The sequence below is a fragment of the Crocodylus porosus genome, unplaced genomic scaffold, assembly GCF_001723895.1.
Source record: "Crocodylus porosus isolate Cpor-Errol unplaced genomic scaffold, CroPor_comp1, whole genome shotgun sequence".
Classification (NCBI taxonomy): domain Eukaryota; kingdom Metazoa; phylum Chordata; order Crocodylia; family Crocodylidae; genus Crocodylus; species Crocodylus porosus.
The window spans coordinates 17,741,040-17,766,790 of NW_017728886.1; the positions used below are offsets into that span (position 1 = coordinate 17,741,040).

A 25,751-nucleotide genomic window follows, 5' to 3' on the forward strand; every position below is an offset into this window, starting at 1 on the left:
TGGGCAGGGGGCTGGACTCGATGATCTCCCGAGGTCCCTTCCAGCCCTAATGTCTATGAAATCTATGAAATATGAAATCAAACTGTATAAATATTTATAATTTATTTTATTATAATGATAGAGGCACTAGTAGGTTTCTGAATTGCTTTAAAATTGTAAATATGTCAATAAAACATTGCCCAACTGATTTGATCCCTTTCTCTTTCATATATGTATATGTATCTAGTGGTCTTTTATTTTAGTTGTGGAAGAACATGGATTTTGGGTATTTTCAAGAGTGACTTTGGAATTTTTTATCTAGGATTTTGCAGCTTTAATATCAGAATTCCTGCTAGTGAGGCAGGTATCAGGACCTAGGCAGAGGTGCCTGCTCAGAGCTGGCATCTGGGACCCAGCTGAAGGTGGCTGACCTCGTGACTACTTTTGGCCAGGAAGACGTGCTTTGACAGTTCAAAGCAGGCCACCACACTAGGAACATCTTTCAGGCAATAGCTGCCCAGATGGCCAGGTGGTGGCACATTTGCCGCACGAAGGCTAACTATGCAGCCACAGCCCACTGGCAGTTGGCCCAGAGGTGCAGTCCCCATCTGGGTCTGGAGGGCATGCAGCCTTGGGGCCACATGCTGTTGCAAGTGGTAGCAGGTAACAACCAGGCAGCAGTCCCCACTGCCAGACTGCTGCAGTGGGTAGTGGGTGCAGAGAACTCCCAGGGCTGCTTCAGCAGTCCAGCTGACACAAGGGGTAGTGTCCCCAGGTGCCAATTGGCCAGGCCTCAGAAGGTCCTGACTATTTGTGACATTCATATAATGTGGGCCCTAAGGCCCACATGGCTAACTAGTAGCCCCTATTGTATGGGGGCTAATGGGTGAATGCTACAACAAAATACTTGGGACAACAAAGGAAAAAAAGGATAGGAGTGATGTGAGGGTCAAAGGGTCAAAACATGAAAATGAGTGACAAGGACACCCTCCAGGCCCCACCCATCAGTCCTCAAAGGTGTCCAAGGAGCTGGTGGGTGCTGCCCACTGGTGCTGTGCCTGGAAATGTTTATGGACAAGTGAGAGGAAAGTGGCCCCACAGTCTCTGGGCACCTTTCCAGCCAGAGTCTCCTTCCTGGTCAAGTACAGGGCTCACTTGACCAGGGCCAGGAGGGGGCTGACCAGGAGATCCCAGGACTTGGTGGGGCTGTGGATAAGGTGACCAAAACTAAAAGGTGGTGGGTGAAATTCAACCAGAACCTCAGGAGGAGGTTCTGGAGGTGGAGGGGCTGCAACGTTGTGCACTCAAGAGTCATGTGCACCAGGGTCTCCCTCTGCCCACAGAAGGAGCAGGAGACTGGAGTATCTATGAAGCTCATCACATACACACCTATGGCGACGGTTCCATGGAGGAGCTGCCAGCTGAGGTCCCTAGTGGCTCATGGGGTGAGGGTAGAATACAGACTCAGGCACTGGGATGCCCCAGCCACACATCTCGCTGAGCAGGTCCCTCCACTTGGTGTTCGGATGGAATGGCAGCATGATGGATTGTGTGGCACATGAGCGTATAGAGGTAGCGGTGATGGATGGTGGAAAAGCAGACCAGCCTGGTGTCCTCCAGCTGGCTTAGATGGTGGGGTGGGGAGTGCCACAAAGCCAGGTGAGGCCCTACAACAGACTGTGGTGAGCTGGAGGACACGGGGACAGGGACTACCATCGTGCAGGTTCTGGTCAACAAGGATGAGGACATCAGGAGGTAGGGCAGATTGGACCCCCCCCAAAGCTCCTGACTGTTTGTATCATCCAATTGTCATGGGCTCTGAGGCCCACGCGGCTAACTATGGGGCCAATGGATGGATGACACAACAGAATACTTGGGACAAGTAATGAAAAAAACGAGGATAGGAGTGTCGTGTGAGTCAAGGGGTCAAAACATGGAAATAAGGGTGCCTGAGGGGAACACCGAGCAGAGCCCCCTGGCCTGCACCCACTGGTCCTCAAAAGCATCCAAGGAGCCAGTGGATGCTGCCCACTGGTGCTCCTCCCAGAGACGTGCATGGAGAAGTGAGAGGAAAGCGGCCCCACAGTCTTCGGGCACCTTCCTGGCCAGAGCTTCCTTCCTGGTCAAATACAGGGCCCACTTGGCCAGGGCAGGAGGAGGTTGACCAGGAGGTCCCAGGACTTGGGGCCGTGGATGGGGTGACCAAAAACAAAAAGGTGGGGGGGTGAAATTCAACCTGAACCTCAAGAGGAGGCTGTGGAGGTAGAGGGGCTGCAGCTTGATGCACTTGAGGGTCATGTATGTCAGGGTCTCCCTCTGCCTAGGAGGCTGGGGTGTCTGTGACGCTCACCTCTGTTGAGGAGCTGCCAGCTGAGGTCCCTAGTGGCTAATGGGATGAAGGTGGAGTACAGACTCAGGCGCTCACCGAGCAGGTCCCACTACTTGGTGTCTGGGTGGGACGAGGGCAGCGTGATAGACAATGTGGTGCATTAGTGTGTAGAGGTGGCAGCAATGGATGGTGGAGAAGTGGACTGCTTTGGTGTTCTCCTGCTGACTCAGGTGGTGGGGCAGGGAGTGCCGTGAAGCCAGGCAAGGAGCTGGCCCCACGACAAATTTTGGTGGACTGGAGGAAAAGTGTGGGGAGGGAGTGCGGAGACCACTGCCACGCGGGACCTGGTCAACAAAGGCAAGGGCGTTGGGAGGTAGGGCAGATTTCACCTCCTGCACCTGTCAAAGTTCCTGACAGTGAGTAGCCCTGAGCTACTTGCCAGGACAGCTTTTTATACTGTTGGGGCCAGCACAGGTGCAGGCCCCAGCCTCTAGCTCCACCTCGCTGCAGATTTAGGAGGAGCCAGGCAAGGTTATTTTGCCCCAAATGGCACAATTTGCCCCACACTGAAGTGCATCTCTGGGCACTTGCACTGAGGCAAAAAGCTCCAGCTCAGATTTTCACCACTTCTAGTTGAACTGCTGCAAGCGCATGTGCCTGCATGGACATGCCCCCTGAGCTCACAGAGCCATATAGAATCTGGCCTTTGGTAGTTTCCTTCTGGACTACAATTCTACAGTTTATTCCTAATCTAAAAAAATTTCTTACTGTTTTTAACTGCTGGCTGAAGATTTCCCCTTGTGTTCTTTAGCTTCCCTTATCAATTTTTAACAGCCTTTGATTTATACTTATGACTGTCAGCTTTCTCCTCCTTCCATTTGGAGTTTTTGTTTTGTTTTTTTTGTCTTCTATAGCTGCTTTAATTTTTCTTGTAAAGAAAAGTGGCTTTTCTGAATGGGCAGACTTCTTTTCCTATTTGTGGTTTTTGCAAGGGGATATCAATAAAAAGTTTTAAATGATTCTTAGTTAGCATTCACATTATTTCATTTATTTATTTTATTTTTTTCTCTGAACTGACATGACTTATAATTGTTCTCAGATATGAGAGACATGCACTTAGATGGCTTTTCGCTGAGTGCTTTGTTCCTTCAGTTAACATAAGCAAGGCTTTTTTTTAAGAGGGCTTTGTTGTCAATGTATACCACTGATTACAAACTTTTAAAGGCAAGAGCCACAGTTGCTGGAACCCAGCGTGACCTCTTAAGAAGTTGGTTGATACTCATGGTACTGTAGCCCACAGCCTGCTCTCAGAAGGAAGCTAAGCAAGGTGCAGCCAGCCCTGTACCTAAGACGCACGTAACTGAAAAAAAAAAATAGAGCCACAAAATGGACTTTTCCCACTGACAGCAATTTACATGGTGCTCAGTTTCTTGATCATAACCTGCAATTACAACTCAGTTCATATTGTTCACATGCAATTCTGAAATACCACTAGGTTAAGTAATGTTATTTTGGACTTCTTTGCACTTTTTGAGCTTTACAGATCTTCCACAGTAGTTTGTGAAAAAACATTCCACATTATTTGTTTCATGTTCACAAATTTCAGAAATTTTAGAAAAGGTCATTTTATGACCAAACCTAACTTGCATTTCTTTTGTCTGAAGGCTGTTTGGGTTATCTAATGCCCTACTGAATATACTGTATAACTCAAATATAAAACAACCTCGTAGTATTTAGATTCTATATATGGAAAACTTATAAATTTGTTTAAAATGTTCAGTTATAGAATCTAATTATTGGAGATTTGCCTTAAATTTGTCCCCCTCCCACTGCTATAGCAGAGAAAATTAAGTCTGGGGGATCAGGTACCCCCCCTTGCCCTCTACCCCCAACATCTTCCCTGTGTACCCCTTTCCCCACTCCTTGTGCACATGGAAGTAAGGGACAAATTTGAAAATACTGACCTTGAAATAAACATACCTATAGTAAACTGCATATAAGCGAATTATTACGGGTACTCATAGACTTAGTTCATCTAGAATTGATGCATTTATTTTTTTTGAAACTGCTGCAAGTTTTAGTGCAGGTACTCGATAAACATGCTTTTAAGCATCACTTTCATACTGACCTCTGTATAGGACAAACTATGCATGACATTAATCCAAAGCCAAAAGGCTCTTGGTGTACCATATAGTTCATTGGACTGACCCCCAGCAGAGCTGACAGTATTTCAGGCCATGTTGATCCCACACTCAGCACTGTTTAGTATATATGTACACTCCAGATACCGCCCCCCAACGAAATATCCTTGGGTTAATTAGCCCCCAACTTATGACTGGAATTGGGTGTTCTTGTCATGAGTCCTGGGATCCTCCAAAAATATATATAGAATGAGGCTCCGAACAACCTTTTACAATTTTACCTCCTGAAGGGCAGGGCCACGTTAATAATCTGCAACAGGCTGAGAGAGGTGATAGACAGATTCTAGATGAACTGTTTTAGTCCCCATATGATGTTGTTTGATAGACCTTTAAGGCTGGTAAATAAACAGGATTCCTTGGAAATGGGAAAGAATGGCACAGCTCAGCTGTGGAAGTGAAGAATTTAAAATGTATTCACTGTAGTGGCTCACTGTGACTAAAAAAAGAGTCGATGCTTAAGAGATCAGTGTGAAATGGGGACTACCATACATCTTATTCAGATAGGCTGCACTAACCTTTCCTTGTAATAGGTTCCCATCACTATGTTTGCCCAGTATGGGCCATGCACTTTATAATCGTGCTGAACGTTGGCTGCATTTCATTAACTTCATAGTTGCTTTCCATTCCTGAGCACATGCTGCTTTTGGCAGGAGTTTAATGATAAAGAATGTATTTAATGAGGTTTTCTTCTATGTGCACGTAAGATGAAGAGCTGTCTCCCCACCCATGGTGGGGGGATGGGGAACCACATCTTGTATTCATGTAAATATGGTACTTAGGCTTTAGAGTGCAATTTAGGGTGGCCAGTGGCTACCTCAAGCACCAAAAGAGGTTGTAAGCCACATTAGTGTGAAGTCAGGTAGATGTCAGGGCAGGAACAAGTTAGTATCCATGGTGCTTTCCTGCCAGGCACCAGAAGGAGAGGGATAAATTAGTGCTCTAACTGGGGTTAGCCATTGGGGTTTCATATACACTGCATGAATTTCATAGATTTCATAGACATTAGGGGCTGGAAGGGACCTCATAAGATTCCCTTCCCCCCCCTCCTCCCTGTTGTAGGTGGGAAGTCAGCTGGGATCAAGTGACCCCAACAAGAAATAAATCCAGCTGTTTTTTGAAGGAGTTCAGAGTAGGTGCTTGCACCACCTCTGGGGGGCTGGAGTTTGTTCCAGACCTTGGACACATGGACTGTAAAGAAATTTTTTCTTATGTCTAGTCTAAACTGGCCTTCCTGGACTTTATGGCCATTAGACCTTGTTATCCCTTGGGGAGCTCTGGTGAACAGGTTCTGATGTACCCCTCTTATGAAGTTGTAGGCTGCCACCAGATCCCCCCCGAGCCTTCTATTCTCCAGACTGAAGAGTCCCAAGTCCTTCAGCCTCTTCTCATATGGTCTTTCCTCTAGGCCATGGATCATACGAGTGGCTCTCCTCTGGACTCTCTCAAGCTTCTCCACATCCTTCCTGAAGTGGGGGGCTCAGCTGTGGTCTCACCAGGGCCGAGTAAAGTGGGAGGACTTAATCAGTGATTGTGTTGCACTTATCACTGCCTCTTTCAAATTAATTAATGTGGTATCTCGCATTCTGAACCTCATTCAGTATTATGGTCTGTGGCAGTAAAATCCCTGGAATTAACAGTTTCATAGTGTGATAGTATGTAAATCACAATGTTCTTGTGGGAACAGGAATATAAATACAAAATTGTGTTTATATCTGATAAGTGGCTAAGAATACCATTTGCTAGTTAATAGTTAGCTTTGAGAATATTCAGTGAGGAAGTTCCACAACAATACAGTTGGAGCACTCACAGGATCATAGGAGAGAAGGGCTGGAAGGGACCTCATGAGATCATCTAATCCAGCCCCCTGATCAAGGGAGGATCATCCTTGACTAAACCATCCCATTCAAGTGTCTATCTAACCCGCTCTTGAAAATTTCCAAGGAGGAGGATTCCACAGTTTTTCTAGGTAGCCTGTTTCAATGTCTGACTACTCATAATCAGTGTTCTTCCTAACCTCCAGCCTAAATTTCCCCTCCTGCAACTTGGTTATGGCTCCTAGTCCTGCCCGCTAGAACCACAGAGAAAAACACACTTCCATCCTCTCTAATTGCTTTCCAGGTATTTGAAGGCTATCAAATCCTTCCTCAGTCTTCTTTTCTGCAGATTAAATTACCCTAGTTTTTTTTTCCTATCCTCATAAGTCTTGCCTCCCAGACACCTAATCATTTTTGTTGCTCTGCATTGAACTCTTTCCAAACTGTCCACATAATTCTTGAAGTGTGAAGCCTAAAACAAGACACAGTAATTCAGGTGAGGCCTAACTGGTGCTCAGTACAGTGGAAGACTCACTTTCTTTGATTTGCAAGTGACATTCCTGTTGATGCATCCCAGTATACTGTTGGCTTTTTTTTTTTTTGCAACAAGAGCACGCTTTTGGTTTATATTTAGCTTATGGTCCACTGTAACCCACAAGTCCTTTTTTTGCAGTACTACAGCCTAGCTGTTCACTCCCAAGTCTGTATTTATGAATGCAATTATTCCATTCTAAGTGCAGGATTTTACACTTGTCCTTGTTGAATCTCATCTGATTGATTATGGACCATTTCTCCAACCTATTCAAATCATTATGGACTGTAACCCTTCTCCCTGGAGTATATGATGCAGTAGAGGTAGGCAACGTTTTTTGGCCAGACCGCTGAAAACCCCCACAATGCCTACCTTGGAAGGTGCTGGAATGCCAGCATGCCAGAAAAAGAAAATGAGGGCAGGGAGTACATGGCAGGATGCCCTGCTTGTGCCTCTGCCCCCCAGCCAAGGTTCCTGCCCCCCAGCCCAGGTTCAGTAGCTGTCAGCACCTACCCAGAACCTAGGCCAGCTGTAAACATCTGCTGCCGCTCTCCCCCAGCCACAGCTGCCTCCCAGACCCGGCCCCGGGCTCTGGAGAGGCAGTGCATATTGGCAGTGCTCGCTGCTGTGTTGCCCTCGCCACTTCTGCAAAGCAGCGTTGGAACCCAGCACAGCATGGGGCACAAAAAGCTGCCTGCTTCTAGCTCCCTGCTGCCCTGCCACAATTCCCCTGTGTGCACAAGAGCAGCATGGGCAGCAGCACAGGGTTGTGCCCCCCCTTGCTGCTGCCCCCACCTGCATGGAGGACAATGTGGCTGCACTGGCACCAGAAACTCAGGTAAGGAGGGGGAGGAAGGAGCACGATGAAAAACGGCCCTTCCACCCCATGGCCGGCGCTTCCTGCTACAGCCACTCGCAGCCCATGTAGGGCTGTCCTGAGCCGGCATAGGCAGCCCCACATGGACTGTGAGTGGCTGCAGCATGGGGCCCTGGTCACAGGAGACGGGGAAGGAGTGCAGGGAAAAGTGAGCAGGCATAGGCAACCCTACGTGGGCTGCAAGTGGCTGCAGTGCGGGGCACCAGGCACAGAGGGGCCGCTTTTCCCGTACTCAGCACCAGCTTGTAACCCAGCCCCGCTGCCAGCCTGGGCCCCGTGCCAGCTCTGGGTTCACCCATCGGGGGCTGTGCATGGCAGCAGCAGCTGTGGTCCCCTCACTTGCCACGCCAGGCCAGCACATGAGCCCCAGGCGGGCAGCAGCAGCAAACGCTGCCCAGCGCAGCAAGTGGCGGGGACTGCAGCTGCTGCCACCGCAGTGCAGCCCCAAAGGGTGAGCCCAGAGCTGGCACGGGGCCCAGGCCAGTAGTAGGAGCGGTTACAAGCTGGTGCTGAGCGCGGGAAAAATGACACCTCACCCGCCCTGTGCCTGGTGCCCTGCACTGCAGCCACTCACAGCCCACATGGGGCTGCCTGTGCCTGCTCACTTTTCCCTGCACTCATTCCCTGTCCCCTCCTCCCCCCCTTACCTGAGTTTCTGGTGCCGGTGCAGCCACATGGTCCCAGGCCACAAGCCCCTGCTGGGGCTTCCGGCTATGCGGTTGGGGCTGGGCAGGCCCTGCTGTTGTGGGAGTCTGCTGGGCCTCCCCTGGGTCCTACTGCCCCTGGTTCCTGTAATTTTTTTCAGGAACCAAAGACAGGTAAATATTAATTTTCTAAATTTTTTAGGGGCCCCGTGGGCTGGATAGAGTGACCTTGTGGGCTGGATTCAGCCCGCGGGCCATATTTTGCCCACCCCTGAGCTACCCAGAGCTGGGGCCTGCTGCAGCTAGGAAGCTGCAAACAACTGCTGCCTCCCTGGCCCCAACACGTGCCAAGGAAAATGGCCTCATGTGCCATGCTCAGCATGCGTGCCGGAGGTGGCTGACCCCTGTGATACAGCATCTAACTAGGTGTCATCTGCAAATTTGCCAAGTGTGTTGTTGAAGCTGTGATTATTCAGGAAACATTTGGCAGGGTTTCAGAAGCAGGATCTGAAGAAGAGTGCTTTGTGCTCGAAAGCCTGTCAAATTTCTTTCCCAAATATACATTTGGTCCAATAAAAGATGTCACTAAAAAACCCTTGCCTCTGCAATATACCATTGTGTTATATTGTTGTACGTGGAAGAGAATATACTGGAGGAAAAAAAAGTTGGGATGAAGGGATAATATTACAGAAGTTTTATAAAAAAACCCAAACTTGGCAACTGCTATGGTTGTAAATCAATTGATAAACTGTATATTTATTTAGTCCTACCTGTAAATGGGGGAATGGTAATATGTGAATATAAGACCATTACTCAAGGTTTCCCTTTGTCTTTTGACATTCAGGTATATGTCTCGAGTCCACGGCATGCATCCAAAAGAGACCACACGTCAACTGAGCTTAGCCGTCAAAGATGGTCTTATTGTTGAAACCCTGACTGTGGGGTGTAAGGGATCAAAAGCTGGTATTGAACAAGAAGGATATTGGTTGCCAGGAGATGAGATTGTGAGTATAATATGTATCAGAAATTAAATTTTCTACAATGTTGAAATGGAGCCTGTTTGCATTTCTATTAAGTTATTTATAGATGCTCTATTGGTGCTATGTATGAGCAGTGAAGTAATGTTTCACAAGCTTAGTTTTACTATTCAGATATTTCACTGAAAAGCTTTTATTTAAAGTCCTCCTTATTCAGTAGAAAGTCTTCTTGTGGAGCTCTGCTTCTGCTATCATAAAATTCTGCCAATGGCCTTATAAAATGTAACTCAGTCACTCCATACCCTTATGTAGTTTCACTTCTCCCATGGTCCAATGTGGAGACATTCATTGTAATGTTACTGGTATCGCTTGGTCTCCTCTGACATCTTCAAATATCCAGAGAGATCCTTAAAGCAATACATCTCTTTAATAAGATTTTTTTAAAAGGGAGAGTTGATTGATGGTGTTTTACTTTGAATCCAAGGGAGAAAAAATGAGTCCCTCTAGTCCCTTTCAAGGAAAAGTTATATGTGTGTGCACGTACATACACATACACACATCTATATATGTATGTGTATATAGGTGTATCTGAATAACAACACGAGCTGTGTTGTTCCAGATGTTTAGAAGAAATCTGGCAGTCTATCAAGAACATTTTTAGAAAATTAGCTCTAGGCTTCCAAAAATTGCTTCAACAAACATATAAAGTGTATATTTAAATCCAATTAAATACGTACAAAGCTATGTGAAGGCATTAAAATCATGTGTCCTCCATCCTTGTGTATATGAAATGGAACACACTAAGTGTCTGCTAACAGTGGTCCCTCTGAACTATTCCCATCCCAAACACTGTGTTATTTTTGCAGAGAATGACAACCTGAAAGTGAAACAGAGTAGGCTGTTGTTTAAGATGGTAGAAATGCAAAATTTAATAGTATGAATAATGGAAAGTATTACACTTAAAATTATGCTATTTATGCTAACCTAAATTATGCTAACCCAAGTTTAATGCACTTTGTCACTGTTAAGGTGCTCTCTTTAATCTCATTAAACACTCTCAGGCTGGATTTTAAAGTACATATAAAACTTATTTTTGCTATTCCATTGCTAGGGGATAAAAATAAAAAGCCTCACAAGTCTTAACATGTCATTTAAACCATGCTGACATTTCCCTTATTCCAGTAGCAACAGCTAACAGAAACTAGGTGCAGTCTTACACAGCCCCTTATGTGTAAGCTCATAACAAGTCTGTTGTGTTTTATACTCAGGCAGAGTCTTCATTGCATAGTGAATTCATAATATGTACACTCCAGGGAACTTCTCATGAGCCTAACTCAAGTGAGAGTGGCCACAGTACAGTATAATGTGGCCTCTGAAGAGTTAGGCTTTGGGCTGTAACCTACACAATTTAAGTTAAAAACACAATTGTGCCCTTCCAGTTCAGTGTTTTATGTATGAATAGGACTTGAGTTAACTTTACAGTGAGGACAAGCCCAGAGAAATCATGATGGGAATATGCTGGTGCAAAAAGGAATGGTGTCATCATGAAACAGAGTATAAATGTTGGAGGAATAGTAAGCAAATAGCCAGGTAGCCATGTTGATTTCAGCACCATTCAGAACTGAGTCAGTAAAATGTGTTTTGGACAAACAGAATTTAAAAGCAGATCCTGTGTGCGGCTTGACCGCTCAGTTCGGCTGACATCACTAGGAACTGGCTTTGCTCAGCAGATGCCAGGATTATGTTTTAGAACCTGATCCAAAACCTATCAAAGTCATGGGAAGACTCTTAACAAATTCAATAGGCTTTGTAGGCACTTGGAATTGGTGATGAAAATTATTTCATTGAGTTAACAAAGAAACTCATTGTCATACTGAAATCATTTGATAAATCCTTTTAAATTTTAGAGGATTTAGGCCTAACGCCATCTTATAGCACATAAGTAAGCTAAGAGTCAGAGGTGCTGAGTATCTATGCCAACACATCTACTTGCCTAAGTATGAATAAGCTGTCTAACTGGCGACAGCCAAAATGTTTGAACATGTTGGTCTTCTTACATAATGTGGACTGATCACTTTTCATAATAATTTTTAATTAAACAAATTATAAAGTAGCTGCTGTACATGGAACATAATTATTGTTTGATAACCTGTGATATTAGTTGCCTGTGTGTGCAAAAATAAATTACTCTCTCCAGGAAACTTACAGTGAACCATAATAAAGACACTCTTAATAATGTCATATTATCTGAACAGTTAAAATTCTGTCATATGCTTCAAAGTTCTGTCACAGGCTAAATGTTCCACACCTTTAGGGTGAAGTGTAAAGGTCTGTGAAACTATATTAAGATTAGTCTTTAAGCAGATTTCAGTGCATTTAGAAACACTGTTAGGAGCTGCCAAGGTATAGGAGCCTGACACACCATGGGAAAGCTTTTTTCTTTAGTGGTAACTTTTTATGGTAATATCTAAAAAAGAAAATAGCCTGATAAAATGCCAAAAACAAGAAAAAGTATAATTATAAAGATTTCTGAATAAAACTTTCAGTATAAAAGTGAAGCATGTTCACTTTTCTCCAGTATTTTTATTACTAACAAACTTAAATTCCAAATTGATAAGAAAATATATTCAGTGGAGTACATTTGTAAAGGTGGAGTCCTACGAAAAATATTCTTGTAAAAGCAGTAATTGTGTTTGTAATGCCTCCGTTTGTCCAGTTTCCAATTTGTTCACTTGGGTGGCAGATGTTGTAAGCACTAGGCAGTTACCAGTTTTTCAAAATGCATTCTCATATTACAGATATATGCAAATGGTTTTAAACAAAATGATTGAAGATCATTTTCTCTTTTAGTTATTTGCCAGGAATTTAGTTTCAAACAATGTCTTTCATGCTATAGTCGAGATCATTAATACCTAAGTCAGTGTAACTCCTTGCCTTGTTTTAGGCACTAATATTGTCCTCACCTCTTACAAAAGAAATTTGACCCTTAACCTCAGGTAATGATAGTTTACTGGGCATCTCCAAGGCTTCCTTTTAACTCTTTGCACAGCTTGTAGTGTCCAGGAAGCAAACCCGTAAATTCTTTTTAATCCTAGATACAACAGGCCGAGTTAGGATTAGAGTGGTAAGATGCTAAATAGATGTTATAAGGTTTGCACCTCTGTCTGATTCATAGCAGTGACTTGAATTTAGATGGGAACTGAGCTGATAGAGCCACTACCACCTCTCCTTCCATATGCCCCTTATTAATCTAGGTCCTTATTTCCAACTGTCCTTTGCTTTTATTTTAAAAATGCCCCAAACAAAACTCTTTTGGCACCAAAAAAATCCATTTCAGGTCCACCACAAATTAAATTATTTAATAATATTTTTTAATTCAGTGGCCAAACCAGAACTAATTCTTTAGAATTATTTTTAATTATTTTTAACAAGGCCAGATTTTCTTGTGTGGAGATTTATGAACCATTTTGGCACTGATTTAAATCCTTAAAAATGATTCTAATGTTTCAGGTAGTGTAGCATTTCCCAAACTTTTAATATCAGGGGCACATTTTTTTTTCTGGGTTAAAATTGGTCATACACTTCATTCTTACACTGGAAAAGATGTGCATGTGTGCGTGGACGTGTGTGTGGGTATGTGCGCTTGCAATGCATTTCAAAGATATTCCATTCTCCGGCCAGGAAATCATACCAGTGCTGAGGTGTACTGTTAACAAAATGATACCAAATACATCTTTGTTTAAGCAAAAGATTAGTCTCTGTACCAGTGGGCACGTCTACTGCAGAGCTGACTAATTAGCTCCACAGTAAAACGTCACCATCTAGATGTACAGAGTATTAGGCCACCGTAAATTAATGAACTCTGCTGTAGGATACTACTGGCAGATACAAGTACTATCCTGTGGTGGAGCAACGTATGCCGCCTCAATTTACATGTACATGCTGACAGGGCTGGCTCATGCCCTAGCCAGCCCCTCACTAGCTTATTGAACCAGGTCAGAGCAGCCTTGAGCTAGCAGGCTGACTTCTGGGGCCCCCTGTCGTCTGGGGTTGCTCCACCCTGGCTCACCGTGCTATAGTACCAGGTACACATGCAAATGCGGTGCCTGGGAGCAATAAACTCTGGTGTGAACTGCGTCAGAGTTTATTGCTTTACATTAGCAATCAGGGCGTGTGGTAAAGGTGATATACTAGACCAACTAGATTTTTGCAAAAAAAAATTCTTCAATTGCAAGCTTTCGGACACAAACACCCTTCATCAGGCATAGGAGAAAAGATTTAAAAGTTCTCCTGGGTAGAAATTGCTTTGCATTAATAGCATGTGTAGATGTGCCCAGTGGTTCTTAACCTTTTTGACCTCTAGCTCCCTTCTCCATAACATTTCTGAATTCAAGGCACCCCTGTGGAAAATCACTGAGATTAGGTAAGTGATTCGCAGCTTTTTTTAACCTCTAGGCCCCCTCCATATCTTCTCTAAATATATATCTATCTGGTACCAACTAAGGGTGGAGGGGGCAGGACCCCACCCTGCTGTGCCTGGCCCTTTTCACTGTCTGTGTTTCCTCCGCAACTTCTAATCAAGGGCAGAGTATAAATGTTGGAGGAACAGTAAGCAAATAGCTCACAGCAGAGCATACTGCTGAGAGAATTAGGGGGGTAGGTGGAGAGTCTAACACAGGGGCTGCCTTGGAGGCAGAAAAGGGCAAGGGAAGGTAGCAGCAGATACAGCCCCGAGAGGAGCAGCTGCAGGCACTGCTGGAGTAGCTGGGGCAGACAGGGTGTCAGACCAGGGAGGAAAGCATTAACCTCCTCATGTGGGAATCTCACAACATACTTCCCTCACTCTTTTGCAGCAAACCCTTTGAAAATCACTGAGTTAATATAATAGAGAACATGACCTGGCAAGGTAGTTCTTGGCAAAAGAGGATTAATGAATGTTCTTAAATATCAGTTGTCAGTTAAACAATGAATTTTGTTTATTCGTATCCTGAAAAGCTAGTGATCTGGATCACCCCTTGTGCAAACGTGGTAAAATCAGAGGAATTGCATGAGAGGTACCTTTTGGCTCTTTGACTGGCAATAAGGTCCTAAAAGCTGGTCTGCCATGCTTATTACAAATAGACGCTCCTTTTACTAACTTAAAAATGTTGTGATTTTTTCTAAAGGTGGATCTTACAGAGGTTATATATAATGCTTGAAATATTAACTCTTCTCTATAGGTAATCAGTTTTAGAAACACATAGAATCATAGATAAGTAGGCATGGAAGGGACTTCCAGAGGTCTAGTCTAGCCCCCTGCCTGAGGAAGGATCATTCCTATGCAAATCATCCTGTTCAGACACATTGTGTAATCTCTTTGCAAAACTACAAAGTCAGCCCTGACACAACACAAGACATAACACCCTAACCTGACGCAGATAAAGTGGGGGAACCATAGTGGTCTGCTGCTGTAAGGTTTGTTAATATACATGCAAGAGATCCCAAGAAGAGGGCTACACCCTCCCCCCCCACTACAGAGGAAGATGAAAACCCCCAGAGTCTGTGCCAATCTGATTGTGGGGTAAAAGATTGTTGGGTAAAATTTCTTTCTGACCCCAAATATGGCATTTTGGTTTAATCTTGAGCACAGAGGCAAGACTCTCTAGCCAGAAACCTCTGGTTAAAGTCCCAGCAGAAGCTTTAGCACACCTCAGTCAAAATCCCCATCCTTGGCTGCAACCAAAGCCTCTGATGAAAGCTTAAAAAAACCTCCCTGACACGTGACAAAGGGGGGCTGTGAGGGGTGCAGAATTCCCTCCCAGCCCCCACTGCTCTTCCCAGCAGAGCCCAGAAGCATGGGAAATACTCATAGTAGAACATAGGCACAGACCTATTCCTAAATCATCCCTGACCATTGGGTGTCCAAATCTCATCTTGGACACCTTACTGATGAAGAGCCCACAACTTCCATAGGCAGTCTGTTCCACTGCCTCTCTGTTTCAATAGTGAACAAGTGTTTCCTGATACCCAAACTAAACCTACTTTGCTGCAGCTCCAACCCATAGGTCCATATCTTATTCTCATTAGCAATACAGAAAAGGGTGTTTCCCCTCTTCTTTATGGCAGCCCTTCAGGTATTTGCAGACTGCTATCACGTCCCCTTTTAAGTGCCTTTTTCCCAAGATGAATATGTCTAGCTCCTTCAGTTTTTTCTCGTATGACTTGCCTTCCAAGCCTTTGGTCATTCTTGTTGCTCACCACTGGACCCTTTCTAACTTCTCCATGTCCTTTTTAAAATGTGAAACCCAAAAGTGTACACAGGGTGAGTCTACACATGCATTTTAATGTGCATTAGTCTATTTTAATGCACACTAAAGCGTCACAATAAATGTGCTGTTTAGCTAATGCATATTAGAATAGGCTAATGCGTGTTTTTCTAGCACCTCAAAATAGAGGTACTGAATTTAATGGGCATTACTTAAAGTGCATTAATGAACATGTAGATGGTCCCACAGTAGTCGAAATTAGGCCTAACCAATGCCAAGTAGACACGCAGTATTCTCAATTTAAAGAAAAAATCAATTTATATTTACTCTTAAAACCAAATGATACTATTTTACTTAGAATGAAGTTGTTCTGCTAGGACAGATCAAGTTGACATACTAGACCAGTAACCACTACACCCTTCACACTGGTTTTGAAATTGGCTTTGTAGCAACAAACTTTGTTGCTGGTGCAAACCAGAAAGGCTCTCTATTTGACTCTGTCTTTGCACTGTTTCTGTACCATTCAGATAGCAGTCGCAGGAAGAAGGTGATGCTTCTGAGTTGTCATGGTTTAATAAAGAGTCAGTCGTGTTCAGTTAATTGCTCTCGAACAAATGGTGGCAGCTCCTTTGGCTGGCTAATTCTGGTTTTGTTTTTTATCCCTACTCTGAACATTCAGCCCCCCTGATACCTCCACATCACTTTCCCTCAGACTCTTCCCTTGTAAATATTTGTTAGTTTAGTATAGAGTTGGTGACAGTTCATTAGCTTTAGTATTGCCAGCATACATGAAAGCATAGCATTTTGCTTATACACAATACATACTGACTTGCTAACTTTTGGAGGTTTTATGGTATTTGAAATAAAGAGTGAAACACCATAGTTATATTTGGAAAATAAAGGTACTTACTCAGAGTGACTCCAGATAACTTTGGGTTTGAAGTATGCCTGGACAAGCTCCATATCTTTGATCTTCCTCTGTTTTTCTTTACCAGTTTCTATGATCCAGGGCTGTAGCACTGCCAAGAGTTTTGAAATTTTGGAGACAGTTCTGAGGAAATCCCCAGAAGATTAAACCTTAGGTCAAAAGCTCATGCCAATGGTCCACATGCTTTCTTGGAAGCACCAGCTTCTTAGAAAAGAGCACTGTGGTTGTGGTATAACCTGTTTAAAATGTCCTTGGATGGAGTGGATACCATCTTGCTTGCCAAGGTTATACAAATTGGTTCAGTTTTGAACTAGTTATGGCTCCTTGAACCTCCACAAATGAAATAGTAGGTGATTCTAGCAACTGCTTTTCAGAGAGAGGGTCTTTGTAAGAAGACAAATGTACACAGAAGGGGAGTGAGCCTGAAGATTTTTTTAGCAGTCTTTTCTAGACTCTTTCCTGAATAAATAGTTGTAATAGAGTTCTCTCATCCTAGGCCTAGGTTGAGTCATCAGGTAAGTGAGCTATTCTTCTGAAACTATGACTGTGAAAATGAAAGCTTAAGTCATCTTTGTGGTTCAGGCAGTTTTGATAACACTCAAGTGTGTTTTCAGTTGTGCAGGTCTTTTCTAGTTGCCAGTACCCCTATGCTAGTACCCCTTTGCTGCAGGCATGTCATTTTTTTTTTGTTTGCTATTTCTTTTAATGTGACCATTCAAATTTTGGCTCCATAGCCATTGGTCATATCAGCTCTAAGGTGCTCTGCATATCCTTGATTCCAGAACCACATTTCTTTCTACCTGATAGTTTCATTACCCTTATAGCATAGTGGCCATGCCAGTTCTTGATAGATGGAGGGTGGTTCGCTGGCCAGCTACATGGAAGAATTATTTACCAAATTTACTCAAATATAAAATGACCCTGAATATAAGATAACCCTTGCATAATTAGATTCTGTATATGGAAAATGTATGAAACTGTTACAGTTTTCCAGGTATACAGTCTAATTATTGGAGGTTTGTCTTGAATTTGTCCCTCTACCACTGTTACAGCAAGGAAACTAATTCCATGTTGTGGGGTGTCAGGTGGCCCCTTTCCCCTCTGCCCTATCCAGTGTCTTCTACTTGCAGCTCCTTCCCCCCAATTTTGCTGTCAGACCCTGGTCCCTCTGTGCACGTGAGAGTGAGGGGCAAATTTGAAAACATTGATTTTGAAATAAACATTGATGTAGGGTATCCATAGGCTTGGTTCATTGAGAATTGATGCATTTTATCTTTTTCAAACTGCTGTAAGTTTTAGAACAGGGACCCCATAAACATGCTTTTAAGCTTTTGTACTGACTTAAATATAGGACAAACTATGCATGATGAGTACCATATAGTTCATTGGACTGGGCCCCAGCAGGGTCAATGATATTTCAAGCCATGGTGACCCCACAGCTTAGCACTGCTCAGTATGTGTGTGTACTCCAGATACTCTCACAAAGGAGCCATGTGCTAATTAGCCACTTACTCATGACTGGAACCAGGTGTTTTTGTCAGGAGTCCTGGGAACCTCCAAAAAGTGATATGCAGATGAGGCACAGGGCAACCTGGTCCAGCTCCACCTCATGGAGCATGGGGGTGGCTAATCATATGCAACAGGCTGAGAGATGGGGCAACAGAGGGATTCTGGCAGAACTCTTTGGAGTCCCATTTGGTGATGTTTGCCATTTAAGGCTGGTGAAGGAACAGGAATCATTGGAAATGGTAAAGAAAGGCACAGATCCCTGTGGGAGTGAAGAGGAGGTAAAAAGAATATTCAGTATAGTGGCTTACCATGACTTTAAAAAGAGTCAGCACTGAGGGGGACTGAGCATAATGAGCACTACCATGTATCTTACTCTGGTGGGCTGTAGTAACCTTTCCTTGTGGCAGGTTCCCATCGGTATGTTTGCCCAGTACAGGCCATGCGTTTTATAGTCATGTTCAGTGTTGGCTGCATGTAATCAACTTTGTAGTAGTTTCCATTCTATTGAACCCATGCTTATTTTATCAGGAGTTTAATGAGAGAGAATATACTTAATAAGGTACTGATTGTGGGAGAAAACCTTGTGGTATATTCAAGTAAAAATGATAATTTAGTATGCATTCACCATCAGAGGACATGAGAAAAAGCTCATCACCCAAGACTTAACAGTCTTTTTGTGTGTTGAAAGGAATTTTGTATTCCTTTTACCCATCCCCATTGCCCAGAATCTAAAGTCCTATATGAAATAGACAGATTCAGCCAAGGGAATAGCATCTGCCATGGTTGGCATTTCTCCAGCATTGTAGCCAACTGGTAAACCTTTGGACAAAAACTTTCCAGAAAGTCTCCTAGTTCAATGGAAAGCTAGAGATGCTCTTTCCATTTGATGACTTGCTAACTCCAGGGATGTATGTGATCTCTCCTCCTTGAAAGTTCAACCTACTGCTTATCTTTTGTCTCCTGTTTGGCAAAACTTTTCAAAACACTGTAAGATTCAGACCAAATATGGCTCAAGATGTCTGGAGTCTGGAACTACTGAATTTCCCTAAATCATTCTCTCTGGCTTCCCATCTTCCTTGGCAGACCACAGCTCAGTTCTTCAGGAAGATTTTAGCTGATCCAGAGTGCCTGAAAAGTAAGAGATTTTCTCCACAAACGACTTGCATACTTTTGCAAGTGTACAAGTACTTTCTGAACCTGGAGCATTTTTGTGCATTTATGCAAATACAGATAATTCGTAGGATCATAGGGCTTGAAGGGATCTCATAAGGTCACCTCGTCTAGCCCACTTTTCAAGGTAGGATCATCCCTGACTAAACCATCCTAGTCAATTATTTGTCTGATGTGCTCCTGAAAATTTCCAGGGACGGAGTTTGCACAGCCAGCTTGTTCCAATGCTTGACAAGATCATAGTAAGAAAGTTCTTCCTAATCTCCAACTTAAATTTCCTCTGCTGAAGTTTGAGACTGTTGCTTGTAACTCTATCACCTGTGGCCACAGATGTCAAATCCTTTAACTCCTTGTATATCAGCCATTTACTTGCCTAAAAAAGTAATGTGGAATACTGTGAATTCTTACCTGAGTGACAAATTTAAGAATAGTTTAACAGTAAAAGCTAAAAACCCTACTGCCTTTCGAGCACATAGGATCTTATCATGTAATTAAACTTGACCCAGTGAACCTTCCTAACTCTTGAGAAAGGTCTCAGGTTAGTTCTTTAACCTTAAAAATTTTCATTTTCATAGATTTTCATAGACAGGGCTTGAAGGGACCTCGGAAGATCGAGTCCAGCCCCCTGCCCCAGGGGCAGGAAGTCAGCTGGGGTCAGCAAAGTAAACATCCAATTGACTCTGAAAGGAATCCAGAGTGGGTGCTAGCTCCACCTCTGGCGGCAGGCAGTTCCAGGTCTTGGGGGCTTGGACTGTAAAGAAGTTCTTCGTTATGTCCAGTCTGAAACAGTCTTGGAGAAGTTTGTGACCGTTTGACCTTGTCATCCCATGGGGCGCTCTGGTGAACAGCTGTTCCCCCAGATCCTGATGTACATCCCTTATATACTTATAAGCAGCCACCAGGTCCCCCTTGAGCCTGTGCTTTTCCAGGCTGAACTCCCGTAGCTCTCAGCCTCTCATAAGGCCTGTTTTCCTGTTGTCTGATCATGCATGTGGCTCGCCTCTGCACTCTTTCAAGCTTCTCCACATCCTTTTTAAATAGTGGAGCTCAGAATTGGATACAGTACTCCAGCTGCAGCCTCACCAAGGCCAAGTACAGCAGGAGGATGATATCTTGGGATTTGCTAGAGAAGCATCTATGGATGTAAGCCAGAATTTTGCTCGCTTTGCTGGCTGCAACATCATATTGGTGGCTCATATTCATCTTGTGGTCAATCATGACCCCCAGGTCCCTTGCAGCTGTGGTGATAGCAAGCATAGCACTGCCGAACCTATAAGCAGGCTGTGGGTTTTTCTTCCTAAGGTGGAGTACCTTGCATTTTTCAGAGCTGAAGGTCATCAGGTTTTCATCCGCCTGTTTTCCAAGCCTGTCAAGGTCAGCCTGGATCACCATCCTGTCCTCAGGTATGGACATTTTACCCCAAAGTTTGGTGTCATCAGTGAACTTGGCCAGTCTGCTCCTGACAGCAGTGTCCACATCATTAATGAAGATGTTGATATCTTCAACTATTTACTGTGGCAGGAAAGTGATATTATATGGAGCCATCCTGTGCAGGGATCCTTGGCTTTTCATCATGACACTATTAAGCAAGGAATAAGCCTGTTCTCTGTTTCTGTTCCAATTTTTCCAGCTTCCCATTTGTTGTTTTTTTTGTTCATTCCACAATATAAGAAAGCAAGTGCTTGTGTGTACTGAATACTGCATACTGGAAAGGGCCTTCTGTATCTTAACAAAATAGAAGTTTAGGAAAAATTCAACAGCTTCTGAAGCTTTGGTGCCATACTGGATTTGAGTCTGTGTTTATGTTAGGAGATCTTTTCTTGTATCAAGGATCTTTCTAACTCATCACCTCCACCCCGTAGGCAGAAAAAGATGACGCTTTCTCTTCAAAACTGTGTAAAACAGTCTCTGGAACATCTTTTCCATGCTCTCTCAGAAGAGCTTTGGCAGCTGTACTTTTAATACTTTAATCTAGTATGCTGGAGTTTGTCTCATTTTTTTCCTGATACTTGTAACAACTTAGCAGTGTTGATGAAGTTCTCACGTCTTACAGGATGTTAGTACTGACTTAAGAGCTGGAAAATGATAATTTACTTGGTAATTTGAGGGTAAATTTTTCACATAGGTGCACAAAAAATTAACTATATGGTTTCTATTGATTGTCATGTAGCTCAGTCCTTTATGAACCTCTTTTGAAAATGTGCATCATAGTTTATTCCATGGTTTTCAGGCCAGCCCAGAAACACCCTACTGCTTTTTTTTTGTACGGATCCAGAGTTTCACGTGTCATTGGAAACTGTGAACCAGATTCTGTTCCATCTGTTAGACACATACATGGATGTAGGCACCTAGGTGTGACCCTATTCCACCTTGCTTGAGTCCCTGAAAATAGTTAATAAGTTACTAACTGCTGCTTTTTTATAACTCAATCTTAAGATTAAAATTTTGATGCATTACAAAAGTAGATGCATTGCTTCCTTGTCAGGGACTTGAACAGGGTAGACTAGAATTGCACTTGATTATTAAAGCCACTTAAACACCCAATAGGTGGAAGAGAATCTGTCCCTAGGTGTCTTAATAACGTGTTGTGAAACCTCATTGAAGTTGGTGAGCATAACAGCTACCCTTTGTTCTGGATAAATGTGAACAGACAGTAAAATTTCCTTATATTACAGTAGCTGAAACAATAGGAGGCAGCATCCACAACACAAACTATATGAAAGATGGGTTAGGGATCTGAACTATATGCACAAGGAGCTTAATAAGGGCCAAAAGTGTGTGTGTATATGTGTGTATGTACAGGGGTGGGTATTGTTTGAAGGAACTGGGTTTATGAGAGAGAGAAGAAGCAGCAACACCACAGAAATGCACGGAGGAGATAACAAAGAAACTCCAGGTAAGCATTTGTAGTATTATTCTGAAGTGCGGAGGAGAGTGGCAAAAGTGGTCTTTAAGGTAGTGTGCTGGCTGTAATGAGGCTTAGAACTATGAAGAAAAAACCTGTTCTTTGCAACTTGATTCCTAGATGCTCAGGGAAACAAAGCTATACGTATATGTTTAGAAAACTAAATAGGGTTGCATCAAAGGCAGCCCTTTATCCATTATTCATTTCTTTTTCTAATGGAAGCAACCTCATTTTGGCAGATTGTTTGGTTCAGAAGTAGTAATTCTGGTGGCAAGCATACAATCCAGTTTCTAAAGAGAGTGAATTGTGAGCTGGATTCTGTTGAACCCCCCTGGAACAAACAATGAAGGTGCTTGGAGAAATCAAACAGGGCCAAAGGAATGAAAACAGAGCCAGAAGGACTCAAAACAAGACCGGAAGCCTTCACAAAAGGAATTTAAAGCAGCATCTGGTGGTTTCCCAAGAAAGGTTTAAGAGAAGGCAGGCAGGGAACAGGCCATTACAAAGTGACTGGAGAGACTGGGCCGCTCAGCTAACCTTCTGTCTTGGAATAGCAAGACTGATCAACGGGGTGGCCAGCAACTCAGCTGCAGTGCACCAACGTGTTTTCTGTGGAGTTGGGAAGGGCAGGAAAGCTTTGGTCAACTTGAAACTTCTTAACAGAGGTGACAGAGGCATAAATTATGTTGAAAAGCTGTGAAATTATCTTGAGAAGAAAATCAAAAAGTCAAGACCACTGTGGAAGTCAGCCAGATGAGAAACAGGGCCAGCCAGAGGATGTGGGTAAGTCCAGATATTCACAACAGCTTTCTCTACTTTATTTGTAAAAAGTAGAAAGGAGAGGGAAAGAGACTTCATCTAATTTTGCAGAAGTTCTGTTATTTGATATAATTTCAAATGCTTCCAGGACACACTGGCAATAGGTCAATACACAGATACACAGCTGGACCTGGATTTGTAGCTCAACCTCAAGAAAAGGAAGTAAAAGACACTTGGAGCGGTTGTGGAATTTGCCATGAAACTTGAGTAATTCTTTGCGGCAGGGTAAGAAGAGAAGAGGAAGCAACGAAGGAGGTAGAAGATTATTATGTGCTTTATAAATGCTCCCTTTCTGGAATGAGCAAAAGATAACTCTGATTTGTATAAGAAGAGGAATTGGCAGTAATGCAAACATGCAGGGAGGCTGATGTGGTGAAAACACTGAACATGAAAAGGAGGAGTGTTGGATATAATAAGGCTGGCCAGGATGTAGAGCATCCCTTTTATCTAATAAAAGCTAAAGGGTCAAAGTTCTGGAGAGACAAGGATCATTCCACAGTTTTTCTTAAGGTTTGGGCAGTATATAGAGGCCTTGCTATTGGTTACATAAAAGGATCTGTGAAATGCATGGAAGTTGTGGACACTGAGTCAGATATAATATTTATTAGCTGGACATACTCGAAACTCTAGGAAATAGGGGATCCAAATTGCCTTTAAACAGGGACATGCCTGGGGAACCAGTACTCATCTAAAAATTCAGAAGATTAGTTTTGAACTTTGGACAATTGGAATTTTATCAAGGAGACTGTGTAGCAGATGAGCTAATACTCGGTTTGGATTTCATTATAGCTAATTAAATCCATGAGTTGATAAATGTCAGGAAAACTGTATTATAGATTCAGTCAATGGAAATTTCCTTTAAAGATGTGGCCCAGTGAAGCAAATATTTTGTGTGCAGTTGATTTACAATGAAAAACATACCTCACCTTCAGAGGCAGCAGCATATAGGAGCTTCCCAGCAGAGAAATTATGGGGACTAGTGAGACTTAATTTGAGACAAGGTCTCCAGAATTTTAGCTGCAAAAGTCTTGGGTCTGAAATCAGAGTTGGATCCATGTTCATTTGCTGAATATTTCAGGTAAACAACGAATAATAAAATGTGAACCACGGGATCTAGTAACTGCTGGTATAGATGAAAACAACGAGGGGGGAAGGTGAGTTCCAAAAGTTTCTGTTGGACCTGTTCCAGGGCAGTTTGATAAAACCTGAATTTTTCATGTCAGGGCAGTTTGCAACCTGAACTAAAGACAAATTGCTCAGTTTCTTGGTGTGGCTTTTGCTTCAATGAGTGCCACTTCTCTGCTCAGGTGGAGCCACGACAGTGGTTCTGCAAAGCTGATTGCAGAAGTGTGGTTCCCTTTGAAATAACAGCTGTAGCAAACACATGATGCAACTCCATGATCTTCCCCAGCTGTTTGCTACAGCTGCATATACCTCCTGCCTAATTCACAAACCCTCAGCCTTGCACAGGAACAAAACTTGCCCTTGCAAAGAATCCAGATTCATGTCAGTGAAGCTGAAATGCTACACTTCAGTGGAGAATGACAGAACAGTCTAGGAGTCTTTCTTGTAAGGAATGAGTAGTTCTGATCCAACACAAGATTGATACCGTGGAAAAACATTAAACAGCCAGTCACCATATACCAGTAACAAAGGTGGAAGAAGGCCATTGAGGAAATCCATCAGGAAAACATAATCATACCTTCAGCCATTTTTTTTAGCCATTGTAGTTTTGGTTAAGAAAAATCTTATGGCAGTACAATAGTCTATGTAGGCTGTAATGAAATAATTTAATTAATTTCACATGTTTCTTATCCAGTACTATGAACAGATGATGCTTTGGATACTATAGTACAGGGATAGCTAACCTGTGGCCCAAGTGGCATGGGCAGCCTGTAGGAGTGGCATGCAGCAGACTGGGGAGAAGACAGGCAGCACAGTGGCAGATAGGGCAACAAATAGTAATGAGAGCAGCAGATCAGGCATAGGAAGGAAGGTGTAGGACTAAATTGTGGCATGCCTGCCAAAAAAGTTAACCCCTACTGCTGTATAGGTCAGGTTGCGTTTCCACACAGGGTATTAAAAGTTAGCACTTTTAATACTGGTTATTGCAACAGGATCCAAAGGGCAAGTCCATGAAACTTTGGGTAGTGGCTTACACATTCTGTTGTGCATCTTTTTCATCTGAGAGGCTAATGGAGAAGGAATTGAATGGCATGTCTCTCTCAATGTACTTGTTATTCCAAGATGATATCCTTTTTGTGCTGGCTTCTCTGAATAGAACCTGTCACACTTACAAATGGCCTTTGGTAAGCCTCAAGTTGTTAATTAAAACTGAACCTAAAAAACCTGAGGTATTTCAAACAAGAGGCAATTTAGCTTGGGCACATCATTCATTGGGGAAGGGAGTGTACAGACAAAAAGAACATAGAGGTAATGCAGAACTGGCCATATCTCCCCAGGCTCTCACAGATGTGGACACTTTTGGAAGACTCTTGTCCTGTTAAAGTTATTTTATTTGTGGGGCTGCCAATATGGTCAAACTGTTGGATGTGCTGGGTGAGGAAAGGCTTCCCAGAGAGGGAACATGTTTCACTTGTTACCAGAGCATGGTTTGGCATTTGCAGTTCAGAGTGGACTCTGATGCCTTATATCTTGGCCAGCCTTTGTTTGAAAATCTCTTTCATATTGGGCACAGATACTAGTGTGTGTGGTTTGACCCCAGATCAGAAAGAATTGTGTAAAAAATAACTTATTACAACAGAAGTTGTAAATTCTCTGGAGATAACTTATTGCAACCTGAAAGGAGTTCTTGAGAGTAG

At 43.2% G+C, this 25,751-nt stretch overlaps 1 protein-coding gene across 3 annotated transcripts in view; it reads left to right on the top strand.

Annotated features, from left to right (window-relative positions):
- The window catches only part of ZMYND11 (zinc finger MYND-type containing 11), a 109,864-nt gene that overhangs the window by 40,150 nt on the left and 43,963 nt on the right, over nt 1–25,751 (top strand). For all 3 annotated transcript variants that reach the window (XM_019530682.1, XM_019530687.1, XM_019530697.1), the window contains exon 3: nt 9,221–9,380. In XM_019530682.1, coding sequence (XP_019386227.1) covers nt 9,221–9,380 — 160 coding nt within the window. The remainder of the gene's footprint in view (nt 1–9,220; nt 9,381–25,751) is intronic.